The sequence below is a fragment of the Ipomoea triloba genome, chromosome 5 (assembly GCF_003576645.1).
Source record: "Ipomoea triloba cultivar NCNSP0323 chromosome 5, ASM357664v1".
NCBI classification, from domain to species: domain Eukaryota; kingdom Viridiplantae; phylum Streptophyta; class Magnoliopsida; order Solanales; family Convolvulaceae; genus Ipomoea; species Ipomoea triloba.
Window position 1 is genome coordinate 28,451,070 of NC_044920.1, and position 24,050 is coordinate 28,475,119.

At 34.1% G+C, this 24,050-nt stretch overlaps 3 protein-coding genes across 3 annotated transcripts; all 3 read right to left on the bottom strand.

Moving 5' to 3' along the window:
- Nucleotides 1–124: 124 nt before the first annotated feature.
- On the bottom strand, nucleotides 125–4,802 carry LOC116020527 (probable rhamnogalacturonate lyase B). The gene is made up of 16 exons (XM_031260997.1): nucleotides 4,708–4,802; nucleotides 4,553–4,619; nucleotides 4,294–4,415; nucleotides 4,154–4,204; nucleotides 3,619–3,735; nucleotides 3,389–3,508; nucleotides 3,171–3,306; nucleotides 2,769–2,939; nucleotides 2,345–2,497; nucleotides 2,046–2,152; nucleotides 1,866–1,956; nucleotides 1,493–1,634; nucleotides 987–1,146; nucleotides 682–798; nucleotides 461–584; nucleotides 125–355 (listed from the first exon to the last, which is right to left on the bottom strand). The coding sequence occupies exons 1-16, from the start codon at nucleotides 4,800–4,802 to the stop codon at nucleotides 125–127; spliced, it is 2,004 nt and encodes a 667-aa protein (XP_031116857.1).
- A 7,208-nt stretch (nucleotides 4,803–12,010) lies between these two features.
- LOC116021239 (rhamnogalacturonate lyase-like) lies at nucleotides 12,011–16,170 on the bottom strand. Its single transcript, XM_031261853.1, has 16 exons — nucleotides 15,997–16,170; nucleotides 15,782–15,821; nucleotides 15,551–15,672; nucleotides 15,369–15,422; nucleotides 15,161–15,277; nucleotides 14,951–15,070; nucleotides 14,739–14,874; nucleotides 14,477–14,647; nucleotides 14,237–14,389; nucleotides 14,062–14,162; nucleotides 13,865–13,955; nucleotides 13,386–13,527; nucleotides 13,127–13,283; nucleotides 12,920–13,036; nucleotides 12,683–12,809; nucleotides 12,011–12,403 (listed from the first exon to the last, which is right to left on the bottom strand). The coding sequence occupies exons 1-16, from the start codon at nucleotides 16,119–16,121 to the stop codon at nucleotides 12,155–12,157; spliced, it is 2,022 nt and encodes a 673-aa protein (XP_031117713.1). The 5' UTR covers nucleotides 16,122–16,170; the 3' UTR covers nucleotides 12,011–12,154.
- A 2,191-nt stretch (nucleotides 16,171–18,361) lies between these two features.
- Nucleotides 18,362–21,762, bottom strand: LOC116021284 (rhamnogalacturonate lyase-like). Its single transcript, XM_031261910.1, has 14 exons — nucleotides 21,477–21,762; nucleotides 21,260–21,299; nucleotides 21,029–21,150; nucleotides 20,851–20,904; nucleotides 20,644–20,760; nucleotides 20,415–20,534; nucleotides 20,176–20,311; nucleotides 19,907–20,077; nucleotides 19,669–19,821; nucleotides 19,480–19,580; nucleotides 19,297–19,387; nucleotides 18,838–18,979; nucleotides 18,578–18,734; nucleotides 18,362–18,482 (listed from the first exon to the last, which is right to left on the bottom strand). The coding sequence occupies exons 1-14, from the start codon at nucleotides 21,698–21,700 to the stop codon at nucleotides 18,362–18,364; spliced, it is 1,749 nt and encodes a 582-aa protein (XP_031117770.1). The 5' UTR covers nucleotides 21,701–21,762.
- Nucleotides 21,763–24,050: the final 2,288 nt, after the last annotated feature.

Below are 24,050 nucleotides of genomic sequence, written 5' to 3' on the forward strand. Positions count from 1 at the left end.
ATCTTAGAAACAGAGTGGAAAAATAAACTATATAACACACAAATCACTAGGCCTAGAAATAAACTACTTAAACTTTACAAATTAAGTTTGACATATCTTCATGTACGTTATGTTATGTTCCACATCACTGAGGGCCTTCCAAACGAATGTAATCATACATGACTCCAATGAAGGGACCTCCACCTCTTGATTGTTGTAAAAAAATGGTGTTTTGGCCTTTCACAAGTAGAGATCCTGGAAAACTGTAGCTGTGCTCTGAATACATCCCATGAATTCCATGCCTGGCAATTGAATTGTCTGCCCCAAGACCATTCACTATATAGTTGGCTCGTGTATGTGGATTGTTAATCCAAACCTAAGACCAGACCACATCATTATCATCATCATCGGATCACATACTTAATTAACATAATACAAACAACCCTAGTATATATATACTGATCGAGTCATGTTTACATACTGATATAACGGCATAGGAGGAAGCAGCCAACGCTATTCGAAGTGTATAGGTTCCTCTCTGATTAACATTATCCACCCAAAATAAAACTCTCCATGTGGTTGGTTCATATGCATTGTTCCTAACTCTTAATATGAAAAGTGTAAATGAATCTAATTAGACAAAAATAAATTTGTTAATTTAACTAATTATATAATATGTAGTATAGATAGATGTTGGTTTACCGATTTACATGAGCAAAGAACCAACTTTTTCTGTAATCACTTTTGCCTATCGTATACACCAAATCTTGTTTAGAATAATAATCTGTGTATCGATCCCATAATCCATATTGTCTATACCTGATTTAATGTGGAATAATATTTACACAATTAATGCACAAAATTGCTTCAATTTTTAATATAATCAATAAATTTTTTTATGGTGCTAATAATACCAGGTAGTTGCATTCAATTTTATTGATAACTAATAAGAATATTCATAATTATAGTGGATATATTTAGTATCAATTCTGTAAGATCCAACTTACTTGTTATCTTTATTATTGATGAATAATCTGTTGGCCAGCCCAGGTTTGGGATCAGGAACGAAGAACTCTGAAGCCTTGCGATCGGGTATACCAATTTCCCATAATGTTGGACCGTTTCTTGGTGGATAAAAAATAAGGTTACTAACATCAATATTATCTCCTGCATAAAAAACGTAACATATTTTCCAATTTAATATCATAGCAGATAAAATGTCCAATTTCAAATAATTTTTAATGCAACATTATTTGTTGGGGCCCGGCAAATTATTATATCGTGGGCCTTAATTAGTTCAGATTGTGTACATATAATTAATATATTATGTACAATAATCAAATGTGTATAATTTGAAGGGCAAATTATTATATCGTGGGCCTTAATTAGTTCAGATTGTGTACATATAATTAATATATTATGTACAATAATCAAATGTGTATAATTTGAAGCAAGATCCACAATATTTATGATTAACTCTAGTTAATGATATAACGATGGTTGGGTGAGGAACCTGGTTTGAGGTAAATATTTTTGTTGTATTTAAAGTCTCCAAGAATTCCTGGGATCCAAGCGTATAAATTATAGAATCCAGCTCTAACAGCCAAGATTTTGAAGTATCCCTTGTCGTTAGTTTTTGTCCAAAACTGATAGCCCTGATAACATCAATTACAATATCATTTTTTCATTAAACATATATACATACATTTGTTGGGAGCTAGCTAGGATCAACTTTAATTTGCTCCACCATTGTACAAAAAATGCAAGTATATATTCAAATTTAGTAGTCATTTCACACAAAATGAAACACTCAAAAGTACTAAAATTCCCATTTGTCAAGGGCCAAAAAATCTATCCAATTAACAAAGTTGAGGGTATAAACAAACCTTGGCTTCGTGTTGCCATGATCCAGGATTCCCAGGTAGAGCCAGCCCAATGTATGCAAATTTGGCAGCTATAAACCCTCTGCTTAAGAACCTTAGATATGACAATATAATAAATCTCTTTATTTCTCAATGATCCACATATATATATGCCAAAAATAAAATAAAATAATAAAGAGTCACCTATCACTGACTAGCAATCGACCTGCAACTGTACACCGTTGATTTCCCGATGGGTAGTCATGCGACCTTAGAAAAGTATAAGGCCATTTTCTTTTTTCTATAATTGCCTGAAAATGAAAAGATTATAGACTTTAAATAATTATCATTGTAATTTAAAAAAATATATATACCATTGCATTTAAAAATACCATCATCCATTCATCCCTTACTATTTATAGTAATATGTATTATAATTTTTCTTTTAATATTATAGAATTTTTCTTATATAGTTATATTATTAATGAAAAGTGGAAGATCACCATTTCTTTAGCATTTTCCCAAAGGGTATGTGGATTGTTGCCTGAATCTGAATTGAGATATATAAAAACAGGACCGAAAACCTTTTTCCATCTCTCCCCATTTCGTATGCTAACTGAAAACCCAGATCCTGCGTAATGATCACTTAAAAATACCTGAAATACACAAAATTATTAAATTTATACACACACATACATATTACAGTTATAATTATGAAAAAAAATATTGCTATTTTATGAGAAAATAAAACGAAAAAGAAATGTGGTAGAAATTTAAAAGTCGAGGGACCAAATCTGAAAATTTTAATAGTCAAAGACTAAATGAAGAAATAGTTCAATAGTCGTGGAACCAAAGTGGAAATTACTCCTTTATACGGAGTATATGTTTGTTACTTATTCAAGAAATTTGCTAGCATTTACTACATACCATTAAGGAAGCTGGGCCAACATGTGAAGTAAGGTCTTGTTTTATAGGGCCGCCGGATAAGAATTCATTGCTACCTGTGATAATCCAAAACCCAACATGTGGTTTAGGGCAAATCCACCCGTGTACTTTATTGTCTTCGTTTTCTAACGAATATTGATATTTATCGTCCACCTATATTAAAAATAAATAATGTGTATTAGTGATCATGATAACAAAAACTTAAATAGTATAACTAGTTTTTTTTAGCTCTATTAGAATGTATTATATGTTCATACATATTTTCTCAACCCACATTGAAATTTGAACCTAAGACCTCTCACTTGTGAAGTTACAGTTATGTCGCTCAACTATCGGGCCACAACAATAAGAACAAGATTTTAGGGATTGGTGTTACATACATACCTCCCCTTTCAAACTAGGATTCAATGGGTTGGTTAATAAAGCAGCTTCTCTGAAGGCAAGGGTCTCACCATTTTTCCGATCTTCTGCGGTTGGCATCTCTCTTTGAATGTCATCTGATATAGCCATATAACTGAACCTGCGCACATTATATTATATGTTATGTTTATCTTTAATTTTAGGTTTCATTTAGTTAAGTATATATGGTAACATATTCTTACAAACTCTTTCTTAGATTGAATGCAATTCTTGCTTCACCAATGTCGAGGTCGGGCCATCCTCGAGGGTGATCGAATATTGCGTATGTGTAGAAACCCGACATGCGTGGCAGCATCACGTACCTGCATTATATTTAATTTGTGAATATATGCAACACATACATGTTATTATATTGCATGTGTACGTATATATGAGCACTGTTTTTTTTTAATTTTTTGAAATATGATAAAACCTTTTGTCAACGACGAGAGGAACACTTCCTTGATCATGAGAGTTGCAGTATTTCACAAATGAAACCTCGATTTGGTTTTGGTCAGCTACTATAATCTTGAAATTTGTCGCAAAAAGACTGCACATGCACAAATGGCAAAACATTGTCAACTCAATATATACATATATACATACAATATATAAGCATAAACAAACAGAGTAACTATCAATTTAAATTTTTAGTTCAGGTGATATGGAACACATATTTCAACTATACTTTTAAATATTGTATTATTAGAATAACCCTAGTCCCTAGCCAAGTTAATCAGGTTGTTGACTTGATAACCATAAGGTTACAAGTTTGACTATCAGCGGGAGTTATTTATTGACCTTCTTGATTTGAGTCGGGCCGCTATAAACAACTTAAACTGGTTTACTTTCTTGTAATTCTTTATTTGCGAGTTTGCTCGTAACTTAAAAAATTAAAAAAAAAATATTGACATTTTTTTAATTAAACAATATAGACATGATATGAGTGCAAGAGTTTGAGAGCATACAGATCAAATCTGCTATGAACGTTCTTAGAACTCCAAACAATATCCCACTCCCTGAATATGAAAAAACTTAATTAGCAAATTTGTTAGACGAATTCAATTAACCTTTTGAAAACATTGTTTAATTTAACCTTTTTACTTACCCTCTATCTGTTTCTTTTTTAGTATATTCCAGTACATTATCAATTCCATTGTACTCAATTCCCGCAACTGATCCAGATGGATTGGTTAAGGTCACTTTCACACGCCCATTGTCCATCACCACCTGCAAAATAATATCATATAATTACCCTAGTTTAATTAGCTTGTAATTTAATATACAAACACATACTAATAGGGATAGTGAAAAAAAAAAAAAAAGAAATCATAAAAATTGCATTTGGTTATGATGGAGCTTATTACATGTGTTTTCGTGACAGTCAATGTCAATGGTTGTGAAACCTTTTTCCCATAATTCGTGGAATTCGACCTACAATAATTTCATCAAACTACAAACAGATATTTATGAAAAACATTTCTTTAACCTTTGACTTTGGTCTGAAAAAAAAACAAAATACCAAGTTGTGGCGATGGCTGCTGGGAAGACAAGTAAGAAAAACAGCTGAAGAACAGTTGTGAAGCGCCCTGCGCTCCCAGACCCAATCTTTGACATCTACACACAAGTTTCTTGATAATTACATGAGCAAATTAAAGTAATTAAAAGGATAATTAAAAATATACTTCACCAAAATATCTCATTTATCTATTTTGTCGATATCAGACATGCCCTTTGCACTTTGACACAATTTGGCAAAAACAATCTTTTTATGAATAATATATTATAAACAACCTAGTACGCCTTTTAAATGACTAAACATTGAAATGGAAGAGGATGTGACATATATATATATATATATATATATATATATATATAATCCCAAAAGTATTAGTAATTCTATACTTTAAATCACTCACGTAAAATTTTTTATTTTTTAGAAAACGGAATAATATTTATTTTATTCAGCCGGGGAGTATTGTATGAAAGAAGAATTCAAGAAGAAATGTGGATATCACAGACATATAGTTTAAATTTGGGTGAAAACCAATAGGGGTCTGATATGATGCTAAGGATAGTTTCAATGAATTAGGCTTTAATTTATAATACTTGTGCATGTGAATTGTGAAGTGTATGATTAGATTGTTCAATGTGAAACAGTTGCAATTACAAGGATGGATATATCCAACTTGGTTTAAGGGAGGCAATGTTATAATAATAATAATAATAATATTATTATTATTATTATTATCATTATATTAAACCAAGTCAAAGATGGCAGCAATTTGAAGCTAGATTCGGCAGCAGCACACTTAGTCACTTTGTATGACTTTGATGTTAGGTTTAAAGCATAATTATGTTAGGCATGTTTTTGACATGCATGAAACATGATTAAGTGGTAATGTTAGGCATGTTTTGTCATAGTAATTAAATAATGGTAGCACTTCTACTTAGATTAGGCGTGGTAGCATTTTCCTTCTGCTATATATATATGTTGTATTAACTAGAAGTGTGATGTGAATTAGGAATGCAGTAGTGTACCGTAGTAGCAATAGACAAAAGCAAAGAAATAAACTTTTCCATTCCTACTTATCTTCCATAATCCTTCCCTCTTTCTCTCAATATTATATAGATATATTTAGATTAAATATATCTAACATTTGGTATCAGAGCCTATCAACCTTCCAACTCCGAGATATTCTTTCCTAATAAAGTATGGCCAATAATTTCAATATTGTGTGGTCGGGTCCTAAATTAGACGGGAAACTCGATTACAATTATTGGCAAATTATGATGACCACACATTTGAAAGCTCAAAATCTTTGGAGCTTTGTTGATCCCGGTCTACCAGAAGGAGCTGATGCAGCTGCTACACGGCGAGATCAATTGGCGTTGGGACAAATTCATCAGGGTGTCCATTACTCCATTTTTGGGCAACTAGCTCGTGCTCAAACTGCAAAAGAAGCTTGGGACATCTTAAAGGTGTCAAACAAAGGAGTCGACCGGTCACAGAAATCTAAGCTGCAGACGTTGAGAAGGTTATATGATCGTTGTGAGATGGCCTCTACAGAAACCGTAGATATGTATTTCTCTCGTCTTATTGATCTTGTAAATAAGATGAGGTTATACGGAGACACAATTGAAGATGGTGCAGTGGTTGAAAAAGTTCTACGAACGATGCCGATAAAGTATGACCATGTGGTGGCTTCAATAACAGAGTCACACGATACCGAGGACTTGACAATTGCTGAGTTAAAAGGTATGATAGAAAGTCATGTTGAAAGAATTGCGTCAAAATTAGAACCACTAGCAGAAGAAGCTTTGAAGAGTCAAGTCACCCTTAATATGACTGGCTCAAATCAAAGAGGTGGAGGATCAGGTAGAGGTCGTGGTAGAGGAAGAGGAGGATTTAGAGGAAGAGGACGTGGTAACTTTTATCAAGGAAGAGGACGTGGCAACTCCAATCAAGGAAGAGGAGGAGGTAATGCCATGCAAGGTAAATTTCCATTTAATTGCTACAATTGTGGCAAGTATGGACACAAAATTGCAGATTGCTGGTATAAAGAGGAAAATCATGAAAATCAAGCAAATGTTGCTGAAAAATCTGGTGAGAGTTCTACTGAACCTGAAAGCTTATTTTTGGCCAGTAATAATTTATCTGCAGATGAAAACATATGGTTCTTGGATACTGGATGTAGTAACCATATGTGTGGGAAGAAAGAATTGTTTTCAGAGTTGGATGAATCAATACGATCTGAGGTGACATTTGGAAATAAGTCAAAAGTGCCAATTTTGGGAAAAGGTAAAATCTCTATTCAATTGAAGGATGGTACTCATAATTTTATATCCGATGTTTTCTATGTTCCTGAATTACACCAAAATTTGTTGAGTATGGGACAATTGTCAGAAAAAGGATATAAAATTAATATCACTCGAGGGTGTTGTACCATTATTGATGCCAATGGAGTTTTGATTGCAAAGGTAAATATGTCTCAAAATCGACTATTTCCTTTAAAAATCAATCATGCATTTCTTACTTGCTTTAATTCTGAGATCCGCGATGATAATTGGTTGTGGCATATGCGGTTTGGACATTTTCATTTCTCAGGATTAAATTATTTAGCAAGAAAGAAACTTGTTTCTGATTTGCCAATTATTAATGTCCCGGATAAAATTTGTGAAAGTTGTATGATTGGGAAGAAGCATAGAGAACATTTTCCTGTAGGAAAGTCAAAAAGAGCCACAAAGCAGTTGGAGATTGTTCACTCAGATCTATGTTCATTGGAAGTCCCTTCAAATGGAGGTTGTAAGTACTTTATTACCTTCATTGATGATTTTAGTAGGAAAACATGGGTTTATTTTCTGAAACAAAAGTCAGATGCATGTGATGTTTTCCAACAATTTAAGGTGTTTGTTGAAAAACAAAGTGGTTATAAGATTAAAATTTTGAGAACTGATAGAGGTACAGAATATATTGCTTGTGGTGAATTTTTAAAGAAAAATGGTATTCAACATCAGATGACAGCTAGGTACACTCCACAACAAAACGGGGTGGCTGAGAGGAAGAATAGGTCTATCATGGACATGGTGAGATGCATGATGAAATCTAAAAATCTGCCTAAACCTTTTTGGGCAGAAGCTGTTGCTTGTGCTGTTCATGTGTTGAATAGGTGTCCAACTAAAAGTGTTCGTGATAAGACACCTGAGGAAGCTTGGAGTGGGAAAAAGCCATCTATCAGACATCTCAAGGTTTTTGGATGTTTGGCATATGCACATGTGCCAGATCAGTTGAGAAAGAAGTTGGATGATAAAGGTGAGAAGTGTATTTTTATTGGTTATAGCGACACTTCAAAGGCTTATAAATTGTATAATCCTGAAACTCAAAAGGTTGTTATAAGTCGTGATGTCACTTTTGATGAATATGGTGCATGGGATTGGTCAACTAAAGAAGAAATGTCAGTTGATGTTCCCATTATTCCTGATAATGAGCAGTTGGTTTCAGATAATGTTCAGTTTTCTTTACAGCCAGAGTCATCAGTTCGGAGATCTCAACGCGAGCGCCACTTACCAGCTCGTTTGGAAGATTATGTTTTGGGTAATGATAATGACTTGTCTGATGAAGAGATTGTTCAGTTTGCTCTTTTTGCAGATAGTGACCCTATATCATTTGAGGAGGCTGCTACAGAAACTCATTGGCTTAATGCAATGGATGAGGAGATTCATGCCATTGAAAAGAATGGTACTTGGGAGTTAACTGAATTACCTCCCGAAAAGAAGCCAATTGGAGTAAAGTGGGTTTATAAAACCAAATACAATTCAAATGGTGAGGTTGACCGTTTTAAGGCACGGTTGGTAGCAAAGGGTTACAAGCAAAAACCAGGTATTGATTATTTTGAGGTTTTTGCTCCAGTAAGTAGACTTGATACTGTGCGAATGCTTATTTCTCTTGCTGCTCAAAATGATTGGAAATTGTATCAAATGGATGTCAAGTCTGCTTTCTTGAATGGTTTTCTTGAAGAGGAAATATATGTTGAGCAACCTGCAGGGTATGTGAAGAAAGGTGAAGAAAATAAGGTTTACAAGTTGAGAAAAGCTTTGTATGGCTTAAAACAGGCACCCAGAGCATGGTATGGTTGCATTGATTCTTATTTTGTTGAGAATGGTTTTATGAGATGTCCTTATGAGCATACTCTATATGTCAAATCCACAAATTCTGGGGATATTGTCATAATATGTCTGTATGTTGATGATTTGATATTCACTGGAAACAACTTGAAACTAATCTCAGAATTCAGGGAGGCACTCATTAACAGATTTGAAATGACTGATATGGGTCTTATGTGTTACTTTCTTGGTATTGAAGTTGTTCAGATGAATGGTGGAATTTTTATTTCACAAAAGAAATATGCTGCTGATATTTTAAAAAAATTCAAAATGGAAAGCTCCAAATCAGTTTCAACTCCAGTAGCTGAAAAGTTGAAGATGTCCAAAGATGAGCGTGGCAAAAATGTAAATGTTACAGCTTATAAAAGTTTAATTGGAAGTTTGAGGTATCTGGTGGCTACTAGGCCAGATATTTCTTTTGGAGTTGGAATACTTAGCAGATTCATGGAGGAACCAAAAGAATCACATTGGGCTGCAGCAAAGCGAATTCTGAGATATGTCAAAGGTACGAGTAATGATGGAATTTTTTACTCTACTAATGATGCTATGAAACTTGTTGGATATACAGACAGTGATTGGGCTGGAGATGTTGAGACAAGAAAAAGCACATCGGGATATGCTTTCTATCTCGGTTCAGGTATATTTTCTTGGTCTTCGAAGAAGCAGCAGATTGTAGCACTTTCAACCGCAGAAGCAGAATACATTGCAGCAGCAAACTGTGCTACTCAAGCAATTTGGCTTAGGAGAATTTTGGAATTTTTGCAACAAAAGCAGGAAGCACCTACAACAATTTTTTGTGACAACAAGTCTGCCATCTCGTTGTCCAAGAATCCTGTTTTTCATGGTCGTAGCAAACACATTGATATCAAATATCACAAAATCAGAGAGTTGGTTGCTGAAAAACAAATCAACATTGAATATTGTGCAAGTGTATGGCAAGTTGCAGATATCTTTACAAAGCCGTTGAAGACAGAAACGTTTCTCAAACTGAAGAAGGAAATTGGAATGATGGATATATCCAACTTGGTTTAAGGGAGGCAATGTTATAATAATAATAATAATATTATTATTATTATTATTATTATCATTATATTAAACCAAGTCAAAGATGGCAGCAATTTGAAGCTAGATTCGGCAGCAGCACACTTAGTCACTTTGTATGACTTTGATGTTAGGTTTAAAGCATAATTATGTTAGGCATGTTTTTGACATGCATGAAACATGATTAAGTGGTAATGTTAGGCATGTTTTGTCATAGTAATTAAATAATGGTAGCACTTCTACTTAGATTAGGCGTGGTAGCATTTTCCTTCTGCTATATATATATGTTGTATTAACTAGAAGTGTGATGTGAATTAGGAATGCAGTAGTGTACCGTAGTAGCAATAGACAAAAGCAAAGAAATAAACTTTTCCATTCCTACTTATCTTCCATAATCCTTCCCTCTTTCTCTCAATATTATATAGATATATTTAGATTAAATATATCTAACAGATATGATGCTAAGGATAGTTTCAATGAATTAGGCTTTAATTTATAATACTTGTGCATGTGAATTGTGAAGTGTATGATTAGATTGTTCAATGTGAAACAGTTGCAATTACAAGCTTTTTTTTGGAGTTGCATTCAAAGTATATATTTTCCTAATTAATGCAATTAAGTTATGGTTATTTAATTTCTAGTAGAAATAATATCAAGGGCGGCACTTGTGATTTGCCCATCATTATTTCGAGGGTGTTTAAGTTCTTTTACATAATGGGTTGTTATATTACCATAATTTATCCTATATTATTCTGTTTGGTAGGGATACGGGCCCTAAAGCTAGGAAATTTTGTTTTTTTTAGACAAATATTGTTAGATTTTTATTTAAAGCATACATTATTGGATATATTAATGTACATCAATGAATAATAATTCGTAAACTATCATTTTTATCAATATATAATCATGCATTATCAATAAAGATTCAATGATCACAATACTCCAAAATAAACAAATGCTAAATATAACAGATGTAAAATTTAAAATATCTCAATCGGATAGAATTGCTATTTGTATAACTATTTATTTTGATATAATGTTAAAATGAAGATACACTTTGTAAGTATCACAATTTTAATTATAAGTATTACAACATTTATCATTAGTAATAATCAATTTTACACTAACTAGTATCATAATTTTGCATATAAATATTACAATATCTATTATAAATAACAATTTATTTTTAATTCAAATTACTACCAAAATTTTTTACAATAAGTATTATAATTTCTTTAATAAATAATATATTGCATATAAATATTAAAATATTTACATTATAATTACACTTTGTAAGTATCACAATTTCTGTTATAAGTATTATAATATTTATCATTAGTAACAATCATTTTACTCAATTTGGTCCATGATATAACAACAATTGTTATGCCGTGGACCCAGGTCTACCTTGCAAGATGGACCTGGGTCTACATTCACATACACCATACTCTCTACATTCACAATTTGTAAACTTCGCATTCACACATTACAGGATTATATGTTTAGTAACTATATTACCACTGTTATGCATTCACACATTCAAAACTCTATATTCACAGGTCCTATACTCCATATTCACAACTTGAGAACTCCACATTCACACATTACATGGCTACAAGTTGCTAGAACTTCTTAACTCTATTACAGATTCACACATGCATAACTCTACATTCACGATTTCTATACTCCATATTCACAATTTAAAACCTCCACATTCACACATTTCTGGGCAACTCTACATTCACACAATCATAAATCTACATTCAAGATTTCTATACTCTACATTCACACTTTGAAACCTCTACATTCACACATTTTTGAACAACTCTATATTCAGCAATATGTTTACTAATTTAAATAAAAAAAAAGAGAGAGACAAAAACGACGTAGTTTTGGACCCAGGTCCACCTTGCAAGGTGGACCTGGGTCCACAGCATAATTTGAGTTCAGATTGGGCCTTTGAGCCAATTTGGGTCTATTTGAAAAGCAATATTGGGTCAATTGAAATATCCATCAAATGGCCTATAGGTAGTTTGAGCAATTGTTAATTGTTATATGGCAAATTATATATTTCGCATAGAAGACTTCCACACAAATAATAAGAAACAAAACCTAGAAAATGCAAAAATAAATTTAAATTTTATTCAATTCCAACACAACACATGCATACATTGATACACATATATTTATTACCTAAATGTTCTGACAAGAGAAAAAAAATAGAAAAACAAAAATGGTAAGAATGCAACTCATATGCATACTATTCAGGTGCTCTTCTGTGGCGGCGCTTCTAAACGGAGGTAGTCATACATGACTCCATCGAAGACATATTCACCTTTTGCCTGCCTTATCTTTAAGGTGTTCTCTCCTTTCACAAGTACAGATCCTGGAATCGCAAACCTCACCTCTGCATATAGCCCATGAATTCCATGTCTTGCTATTGCATTATCCCTCCCTTCCACTCTCCCTTCGAAATTCGCCTTTTTCTTCTCTGCATCACTATTTACCCAAATCTACACCAAACCCAACACCCGCGTATTAATATCAAATCATCCAATAACCCCTAGGCCGGTCAAGCCAGGCCAGTATCCCAGCCTCTAACCCTAGCCACCAAGATGGTTAAGGATACAAACTCGTAACCATAAGATTAGGTAACGAGTTTGAATCTTAGCTTTCTTGGTTCAGCCAAATATAAACAACCTAATCTGGTTTAGGTCAGTCAGGGTCACAAGGTGATCGAGATTTACCCAGTGCACACCAGTCACTGAAAGTAAAATTGTAGACATACATACCATAAGGACGCCATGGGTAGAAGAAGCCACTGCTATTCGGAGTGTATAGCTTCCTTTCGCATCAACTGCTTCAAGTGGAAATGTAACCGTCCATATAGTTGCTACATAAGTGTTATTCCCAGTTTTCCTGCAACGTGGTCCAAGGTAACATTTATCTCGAATAGTTTCAAAAATATATATATATATAATGCCCATATATGTCTAGGGAACAAAAATGGGATTTTACAGAAACCTTACCTGTTAAGATGAGCAAAAAACCAATCTTTTGCAGGATCACTTTTGCCAACATTGTAAACTAAATCAGTCTTGGGATACAGGTCTGTATAGCGGTCCCATAATCCATATTGTCTAAACCTATTATTGGAATAGATAATATTTATTAATACAAGAAAATGGGTTAAAAATTCTCTAAAAAATAGAGTAATTTGATGAATAAGAACGAACTTTTCTGTGCCATTGCCTAGTAGGGAGTTCTGTAGTTCAGGGACAGGATCAGGGATGAAGAACTCCCAAGCCCTCCGATCTGGAGTGCCAATTTCCCACAACGTTGTACCGTTTCTTGGAGGAGCAAAAACAAGATCACCAACCTTAATATCATCTCCTGCATTATTGTATATTTTAATAAGTATGAATGTTTTAATCAAGTTCTTGAATATAAACAACGAAATGTTGGGAAAAATAAGAAAAGATTAGGTGGGTGTGCCTGGTTTGATGGTAAGATTAGCCTTGTGTATAAAGTCTCCGAGATGTCCAGGAGCCCATGCGTATAAGCTGTACGTTCCAGGCCTAATAGCACTAATCTTGAAGTTCCCAGTGTCGTCCGTTCGAGTCCAGAACTGATAGCTCTGTTAAAAAATCACTGAGAACTTAATTCTTTGCCCACAAAAGCAAAATTCTTCAGGACATGCACACCAGACCCAACAAAAATTGTGGACATTATTAATCACAGTGACTCAGCTGTCCATTAGATGAGAAGTTCAATGTCTAATACCCATCACATTGGGAGTGATTCCCACATTGTTGCTGATCAGTGTTTAGTGCCCACCACATTAGGTGTGATTCCTAGACTGTTACTGACCAGTGTCTAGTATCCACTACTGCTGGTGATAAGGCTCGATCAAGATTCAATTAAATTAATCTCGTCTTTCAAAGCAAAAAGAAACAAATAATAATGTGACCCACCTTGCTCTCATATTGCCATGATCCAGCCGCCCCAGGTGCAGCTAGCCCAACGTGTGCAGATTTTGCCGGCGTATCAGTTTTACTCAGGGCCCTAAAATTAGGGCGCAGTAAATATATATTATTGCATTAAAAAAAATTTCTTAACAAACAAACATTAAAGGCTCATTTAGCTAGCATTAAGGAATATATTGTCTTACACATCATGGATTAGCAATCGACCGCTAACTGTTCCTCTTTTAATAGGATAGTCATCTGATTTTATGAAACTGTACGGCCAATTTTTGGTTTCTTCTAACATCTAATAACAGTACTAATTGGGTCAGTAAACTAAAATTCAATAAGAAAAATAAATTGTTAGAAAATGAATGTTACTTTTTTCTTGGCGTCTTCCCAGAGGGTTTTATGGTCGGTTCCTGTATCTGAGTTGACATATGCAAAAACTGGGCCAAAAACCATTCTCCAAGCCTCACCATTTCGCAGCTTAATCCCCCAGTGTTCCCCAGAATAATGAAGGCTAAGAAACATCTGAAATATTAATCAAAAACATATGATTTTAGCATGGAAATGCGTATTTGCGATTATATAATAAGGTGGAATAATTTATCTACATACCGATAAGGCAAATGGACCGCAATGACAAGTGAGATCTTGCTTTATAGGTCCACCCAAACGGAACTCATTACTTGCCGTAATTACCCAGAACCCTACGTGTGGTTTAGGAGAAATCCATCCATATACACCCATATCTTGACTTTCTAATGCGAACGCATATTTATCGTCCACCTTAATTAATATTGCAAGACATTATTTAATAAAGTGATTTAATCAATCACAATATTTACTTTAATTAAGTAAACTATATATGCTATGTTACCTTCCCTTTGAGCTTAGGATTTTCAGTTTCCTTTAGTAAAACAGCTTCTTTGTATGCAAGTTTTGGACTGGCCTCTCGCTCTGCATAACTTGGCATATCTCCTTGAATTTTATCGGATACAGCCAAATATTTGAACCTAGTACAAACAAAAGTTAGGACCAAAAAAAAAAAAAAATTTCAAAATTAAAATAAAGTTTTTGATTAGTTCTTACGAGGTCGTGCTTAGCTTGAATACAATCCTTGTTTGATCAATATCAACGTCTGGGCCTCCTTTAGGGTGATCGTATATTGCGTATGTATAGAAACCAGAACTTCCCGCTAGCATAATAAACCTGCGTGATCCATGAATTTACGGTCTCCTATATGATCTGTTCATAACTACTTTCTCAACCTATTGAAACACAAAGAGTCAATCACCGTACCTTTTGTCAAAGTTGATGGGGATATCAGTTTCATCACCGGTCTTGAATACTTTCGTGAAGGAAATCTCAGCTTGATTTTCAGCTTTTGATATTACCGTGAAATTTGTTGCTAGAATCCTTCACGATAATTAAGGTTACAATAACATATATGTTTATATTATAAGGTGGTTCTAGGCATTTAATTAAGTTGATGATTGAATTAACTCACTTAAAAGATGTACTGGCTTTCACGTTCGGTCTGTTCCAATCGATGTCCCAATATCTATGCATTCAACAAAATAAAGGTTTTCGAAAATCTTAAAACTGGATGTTCATTTTAGAAAAAAGAGATGTTCATTTCTAGTAGAGTGTTATATATATATATATATATATGGTTAATTGTTTTCTTACCCCCTGTCTGTTTCTTTATTAGTAGTTGACAATAAATTATCAATTCCTTGGTATTTAATCCCTACAATAGAACCGGTTGATTTGCTAAAGTTGACACTGACTATGCCATTGTCCATCATCACCTGGAAAATTAATCAATGAATATAATCAATATAAATATAATATTCCCTAAATAAAATATAATAATTTGACTTATTAATTTTATTAAAGAAATGTGGGCATGAGATTTACAGAATCTTCTACGACTTCCACTTTCACAGGCTTACACGACCTGCAGTTTATAGGTAATAAATCATACGGTTAATTTGTAAATATATAAATATATATTTAAATAAGTCTGAACTTGAAATCAAACATACAGTGCAATTATCTCGAAAAATATGAATATCAGTTGAATATAAAATGAAAAAATAAACATTTATAAGTCTAAGCTGATAGTTACATACCCTTGAGGCGCTCCGGAGGGTCCTTTAGGGGCTGCCGCAGAAGAATAATCAAGTAGAAGTAAGAGGTGGAAGGCTATTACAAACCAGCCTGCAACTGTACGGCGGCTTTGCTTCACTGACACCATCTTTGCTGGAGATTTCTTCCCTGCTGGGATAATATATATTTTTACTACAACTGTCAGAAATATTATTATTATTGCAAACAAAAGGTAATTATTATTCTCTTTTATAAGAGCAATTTGCTTCTGATAGCATGCATTGCATGGTTGTATTATATATATATTTGTTGATGTATCATTTGATTTAAATAGGAATTGATTATGGTGTTAGTTGCAGTGGAAAATGTTGTCGTTCGTTACACTAACGTTAAGTACGGGGAGGAGAGGAGACTGCGATGCTCTCTGGTCTTGCGGCATCTAACGTCCTCAGATCCGAAGGAATCTCTGGTTTATATTCCAAGTGCCAGCTGAATTTTTTATGTTTTAATTTTTTTTTCTGTAGTCATATAAAAAAAAAAAACAAATAATATTGATGGCCAAAGCATTTAAAAAAGAATGAAATATTTTGTAATACGATTTCTTTTTAGTACAATCTCTCGACTATGTTGATTTCACCAATTTGGTCTTACTCATACTCGATGGTTAAAAAAAAGATAGTTGAAGGAAGAAATTAGTCAAATTGAAGAGTTGTTAAGCTAGTTGTTAAGTGTTTGATAAAATTAGCTTTTTGATAAACTGATAAATGTAAAAAGACTAACATGTTCATACAATTTAAATAGTTTTAAATTTAAATAGGTTGTTAAGCTAGTTGTTAAGTGTTTGGTAAAATTAGCTTTTTGATAAGCTTGATAAATGTAAAAAGACTAACATTTTCATACAATTTAAATAGTTTTAAATTTAAATAGGTTTATTTATATATTAAAATATAAAATAGTGAAATTAATATATTTTAATAAAATATAAAGTAAGAAGATATATTTGAAAACATATAAAGTAAAACAAAATGTTTATAATTCATAAAATTAGTTCATACAAAAATCAATGTTCAAACACAAATGTCAAATTGAAATTACAACCAAACATATTGAAGAGAAAAAATTAAAAGAGTTTAGCCAAAAAATAATAAGGTTAAAGATGGCAAAAAAGTTAGGAAACTACTAGCTTATTTTGAAACATTACCAAACAGCTTATTAGTAGCTTAAAATAAGCTATAAGCTCTGCCAAACAGAACCATAGTCGAAGGAGGAAATTAGCCAAATCAATATGAGTAGTGAGAACCCCTCCCCTTAAAAGATGTGGTCTCGGCTCGAGAAACCCATCCCGAGCTCTAAGGTCGGGATCGAGCCTAAGGTTCGTCGTACAAAAGCTCATGTACTGAATAATATCGATTTATTTAAGTCATTCCTAAACATTATATATTTATTTAAGTCATTCCCAAACACTATATATTTTGTATACAAAACTTCCACACAAATAATTAGGAAACTTGAAAATGCAAAAATAAATTTAAATTTTATTCAATTCTAACACAACTTAACACATGCATACATTGATACATATATTTATTATTATCTAAATACACTGACAAGAGAAAAAAAAAATAGAAAAACAAAAATGGTAAGCATCCAACTCATATGCATATTATAATTTAGATATCAGCTGTTCAGCTCTTCGGTGGCGGCGCAGCCGGCGCTTCTAAACGGAGGTAGTCATACATGAGTCCATTGAAGACATATTCACCTTTCGCCTGCCTTAACTTCAAGGTGTTCTCTCCTTTCACAAGTACAGATCCTGGAATCGCAAACCTCACCTCTTCATATAGCCCATGAATTCCATGTCTTGCTACTGCATTATCCCTCCCTTCCAATCTCGCTGTGAAGTTCGGCTTTTTCTTCTCTGTATCACTATTTACCCAAATCTACAACAAACCCAGCAGCCGCGTATTAATATCAAACCTAACTATATATTATATTCATCCAATAACCCGAGCCCAGCCAAGATGGTTAAACCATATTGACATCGAGTAACCCCAGCCAAGATGGTTAAGGAGCTGATGTTTGAATCTCAGCCTTCTCGATTTAAGCCAGCCAAAGACAACCTGGTCTGGTTTAGATCTGTCAGGGTCACAAGGCCCAAAATTAAAATTCTATACATACCATAAGGACGCCACGTGTAGCAGAAGCCACTGCTATTCGCAGTGTATAGCTTCCGGCCGCATTAACTGCTTCAAGTGGAAATGTAACCGTCCATACAGTTGCTGCATAAGTGTTATTCCCAGTTTTCCTGCAACGTGGTCCAAGGTAACATATATATATAATGCACATATATATATGTCTAAGAAACAAAAATAGGATTTTACAAAAACGTTACCTGTTAACATGAGCATAAAACCAATTTTTTGCAGGATCACTTTTACCAACATTGTAAACTAAATCAGTCTTGGGATAAAGGTCTGTATAGCGGTTCCATAATCCATATTGTCTCCACCTGTTATTCGAATAGATAATTATTTATTAATACATGCAAGAAAATGGGTTAAAAATTCTCTAAAATATAGAGTAATTGGATGAATAAGAACGAACTTTTCTGAGCCATTGCTTAGTAGGGAGTTCTGTAGTTCAGGGACAGGATCAGGGATGAAGAACTCCGCAGCCCTCCGATCTGGAGTGCCAATTTCCCACAACGTTGTACCGTTTCTTGGAGGAGTAAAAACAAGATCACCAACCTTAATATCATCCCCTGCATTATTATATTTCAATAAGTATGAATGTTTTAATGAAGTTCTTGAATATAAACAACGAAATGTTGGGGAAAAATAAGAAAGATTAGGTTGGTAGTGTGCCTGGTTTGATGGTAAGATTAGCCTTGTGTATAAAGTCTCCGAGATGTCCAGGAGCCCATGCGTATAAGCTGTACGTTCCAGGCCTAATAGCACCAATCTTGAAGTTCCCAGTGTCGTCTGTTCGAGTCCAGAACTGATAGCTCTGTTAAAAAAAATCAATGACAACTTAATTCTTTGTCCACAAAAGACGAAATTCTTCAGCATCCGCGCATCCAACCCAACAAAAATTGTAGACATGATAAGTATCAGTCCATTAGGTGAAAATATCAGTCTAGTGGTGGGCCACCACATTGGGTGTGATTCCCACACTCTTGCTGACTAATGTTGTGCCCACCACATTAGGTGTGATTCCTAGACTGTTGCTGACCAGTGTCTAGTATCCACTACTGCGGGTGATAAGACTGGATCAAAATTCAATTAAATTAATCCCGTTTTTCGGAGTAAAAAGAAGGGAGCCACCTTGGCGTCAAATTGCCATGATCCAGGCGCCCCAGGTGCAGCTAGCCCAACGTGTGCAGATTTTGCCGGCGTATCAGTTTTACTCACGGCCCTAAAATCAGGACGCAGTAAATATATATTATTGCATTAAAAAAAAAATTTCTTAACAAACAAAAATTAGCATTAAGGAATATATTGTCTTACACATCATGGATTAGCAATCGACCGCTAACTGTTCCTCGTTTAATAGGATAGTCTTCTGATTTTATGAAACTGTACGGCCAACTTTTGGTTTCTTCTAACATCTAATAACAGTACTAATTGGGTCAGTAAACTAATTTAATAATAAATAAATAAATAAATAATAAATTCAATAAGAAAAAAAATTGTTACTTTTTTCTTGGCTTCTTCCCAGAGGGCTTTATGGTCGGTGCCTGTATCTGAGTTGAGATATGCAAAAACTGGGCCAAAAACCATTCTCCAAGCCTCACCATTTCGCAGCCTAATCCCCCAGTTCTCCCCAGCATAATGAGCGCTAAGAAACATCTGAAATATTAATCATAAACATAAGATTTTAGCATGGAAAATGCGTATTTGCGATTATATAACAAGGACTAATTTATCTACATACCGATAAGGCAAAAGGACCGCAATGACAAGTGAGATCTTGCTTTATAGGTCCACCCAAACGGAATTCATTACTTGCCGTGATCACCCAGAACCCTACGTGTGGTTTAGGGGAAATCCATCCATATACACCCATATCTTGACTTTCTAATGCGAAAGTATATTTATCGTCCACCTTAATTAATGTTGTAAGACATAATTTAATAAAGTGATGATTTAATCAATAGCAATATTTACTTTAATTAATTAAGTACACTATATATGCTATGTTACCTTCCCTTTGAGCTTAGGATTTTCAGTTTCTTTTAGTAAAACAGCTTCTTTGTAGTCAAGTATTTGACCGGCCTCTCGCTCTGCATAACTTGGCATTTCTCCTTGAATTTCATCGGATACAGCCAAATATTTGAACCTAGTACAAACAAAGTTAGGAAAGACAATACTTTCCAATGCATAGCATAATAATTCTGCATTTAAATTTCAAATTTAAAATAAAGTTTTTGATTAGTTCTTACGAGGTCGTGCTTAGCTTGAATACAATCCTTGTTTGATCAATATCAACGTCGGGGGCTCCTTTCGGGTGATCGTATATTGCGTATGTATAGAAACCAGAAACTCCCGGTAGCATAATAAACCTGCGTGTATGCATGTCTATATGATCTGTTCATAACTACTTTCTCAACCTATTGAAGCACAAAGAGTAGTCAATATCGTTACACCAAAATTAGGATATAATCACCGTACCTTTTGTCAAAGTTGATGGGAATATCAGCTTCATCACCGGTCTTGAATACTTTCGTGAAGGAAACCTCAGCTTGATTTTCAGCTTGCGATATCACCGTGAAATTTGTTGCTAGAATCCTTCAGGATATATAATTAAGGTTACAATAACTTATATGTTATATTGTAAGGTGGTTCTAGACATTTAATTAAGTTGATGATTGAACTCACTTAAAAGATGAACTGGCTTTCACGTTCGGTCTGTTCCAATCGATGTCCCAATATCTATGCATTCAACAAAATAAAGGTTTTCGAAAATCTTAAAACTGGATGTTCATTTTAGAAAAAAGAGATGTTCATTTCTAGTAGAGTGTTATATATATATATATATGGTTAATTGTTTTCTTACCCCCTGTCTGTTATTTTATTAGTAGTTGACAATAAATTTTCAATTCCTTGGTATTTAATCCCTATAATAGAACCGGTTGATTTGCTAAAGTTGACACTGACTATGCCATTGTCCATCCCCACCTGAAAAATTAATCAATGAATATAATCAATATAAATATAATATTCCCTAAATAAAATATAAGAATTTGACTTATTAATTTTATTAAAGAAATGTGAGCATGAGATTTACATATTCTTCCGTGACTTCCACTTTCACAGGCTTACACGCCCTGCATTCATAGGTGATAAATCATATGGTTAATTTGTGAATATATAAAAATATTTATATAAGTCTGAACTTGAAATAAAACATACAATTATCTCGAAAATTACGAATACCAGTTCAATATAAAATAAAAAAATAAAAATTTATAAGTCTAAGCTGATAGTTTGAATACAGTACGTACCCGGGCGCTCCAGAAGGGCCTTGAGGGGCTCCAGCAGGCCCTTGAGGGGCTGCTGAAGGGCCTTTAGGGGCTACAGAAGGGCCTTGAGGGGCTGTTGAAGGGCCTTTAGGTGTTGCAGGAGGGCCTTGAGGGGCTGCCGCAGAAGAATAATCAAGTAGAAGTAAGAGGTGGAAGGCTATAACAAACCACCCTGCAACTATACGGCTTTGCTTCACTGACACCATCTTTGCTGGAGATTTCTTCCCTGCTGGGATATATATTTTTTTAATAACTGTGAGAAATATTATTATTGCAAACAAAAGGTATTTTTCTCTTTTATAAGAGCAATTTGCTTATGATATCATGCACTGCATGATTGTATTGTATTTGTTGATGTATCATTTGATTTAAATAGGAATTGATTATGGTGTTAGTTGCAGTGGAAAATGTTGTCGTTCGTTACACTAACGTTAAGTGCGGGGAGGAGAGGAGAGGAGACTGCGAAGCTCTGGTCTTGCGGCATCTAACGTCCTCAGATCCGAAGGATTCTCTGGTTTCTTGTCCAGTCGTTCACGGGAAATATAGGCCGGCCACCTCTTTTGATAACCAAGGTTTATATGCCAGTTGAATTTTTTATGTTTAATTTTTTTTTTCTCTGTAGTCATTTAAAAAAAAAACAACTAAACAAATAATATTGTTGGGCCAAAGCATTTCAAAAAAAAATGAAATACTTTTTAATACGATTTATTTTTAGTACAACTCTTTTGCTTTAGTAATACTATCTCTTTTCAGTCCTATGGGGCGGAGTTATGTTATTTTCAGTGTGATCTATTAACATCACTAATATTTTTTCTTTTACCTATATATGTATATATTTTTTGAGATCTATATTTTAAAATTGGTACCACCAAAATATATAGAATTTGATTTATATTGAGCAACTAAAAATAAGATTTACTCATAAAATAAGATAAAATACACACAACACACTTGGATTATATGGCAAAAACGTGTGTGAGACCGTCTCATGGTGAAACGGGTCGGACTGGATCGGATCAATATGCACAAATGTCATACTTATTAGTTAGTATATGCTCAAATGTAATACTAATTATGAATAAAATTTTTGTTACTTATAACGGTAAATGTAATACTTTTAATGGAAAATACAATACTTTTACATTTCGATTTAAAAGTATTACATTTTTCTTCAAAAGTATTATATTTGCCTTTATAAGTAAGGGGTACTTGTCAACATTACTTATTATGAAAAATGTATTACTTTTTCTCTTATAAGTAACAAAAATTGTATCCTTGATTAGTGTTATATTTGAGCATATAAGTATGACATTTGCACATATAATTATGACATTTGCATGGTGTTACACGTCTCACGAATAAGGACCCGTGAGACGGTCTCACACAAGTGTGACCCGGATTATAGGGGGGATTCAAGTGAGAACACCTCCCCTTAAAAAATGTGATCTCGGAGGTCATGCAGAGGCGTCCCGTCCTACGAGATGCCTGACTGGTCTAAAGATGACATGATCGGGCGGAGCATCATTATCTGCATTTGTCTTCCAGTATAAAACAATTCAGCTCGAGAAACCTATCCCGAGCTCTAAGGTTCGTCATACAAAAGCTCATATACTGAATTATGGGTTCATATCCCAGCTCAACTCAAGTTGGACCCGTATAATGGCGAATGTGATCAAGATCGAATTGCTCCTTGTGAAGTACAAGGTTATAGGGTATATGCGGAGCAGGTATACAATCACGTTCCTAAGAAATATTTTTCATCAATTATCAATGAGAAGAAAAAATACAAGGGTAATTTTATAATTTTGTCGACCATGTATGTTTTGGTGGTGCATTAAACGTCGGTGTGTTGTGCACTTATGAGTGCTCTATGGTGCATTACGTGATAGTTTGTGGTGTACCACCAAGTGGCTGAAAGTCAATCAAAAGGAAAAAATACGGTGGCAATTAAGTAATTTTGTGCACCATGTATATTTCGGTGGTGCACAAGGTACTGATGTGTGGTGCATTTTTGAGTGCTATATGGTGCACCCCCAAAAAGAGAAAAACGTTGTGGGTTCAGTAGTACTATTGGACCAACAGATCTATCAAATCCGCTAATGGGTCTATTGAACCCATCAACGGGTTTGACACCCTTGTTGAGTGGTGCACTACAGATAAAGTGTACCACACACTAGAAACCGCTGAAATATATATGATGCAGGAACTTACGAAATCGTCACCGCATATTTTCCCTTCTTCATTGATTTTCATCTCTTTAATCTCAGTTCATCCTACGATTTTAATATGTCCGCATGATCGCATGGGTGAGCAGTGCCACCCAGAGCATTGACTATATACATGCACACACACAAACTATTTAATTACTTATTTTGCTTTATATCCTTTCTTATTTACTACCAAATAAAAAAAAAATCTTTTACATAAATTCATTGCAATTATCAAGCTAAGTATTTGATTCCAATGTTTAAATTAAACTCACCTTTCCTGCGATTGACTTTTTTTATGCATTTAATTTTTATGGGCAGATTTTGCATTTGCTGTTGAGTTTTAGTT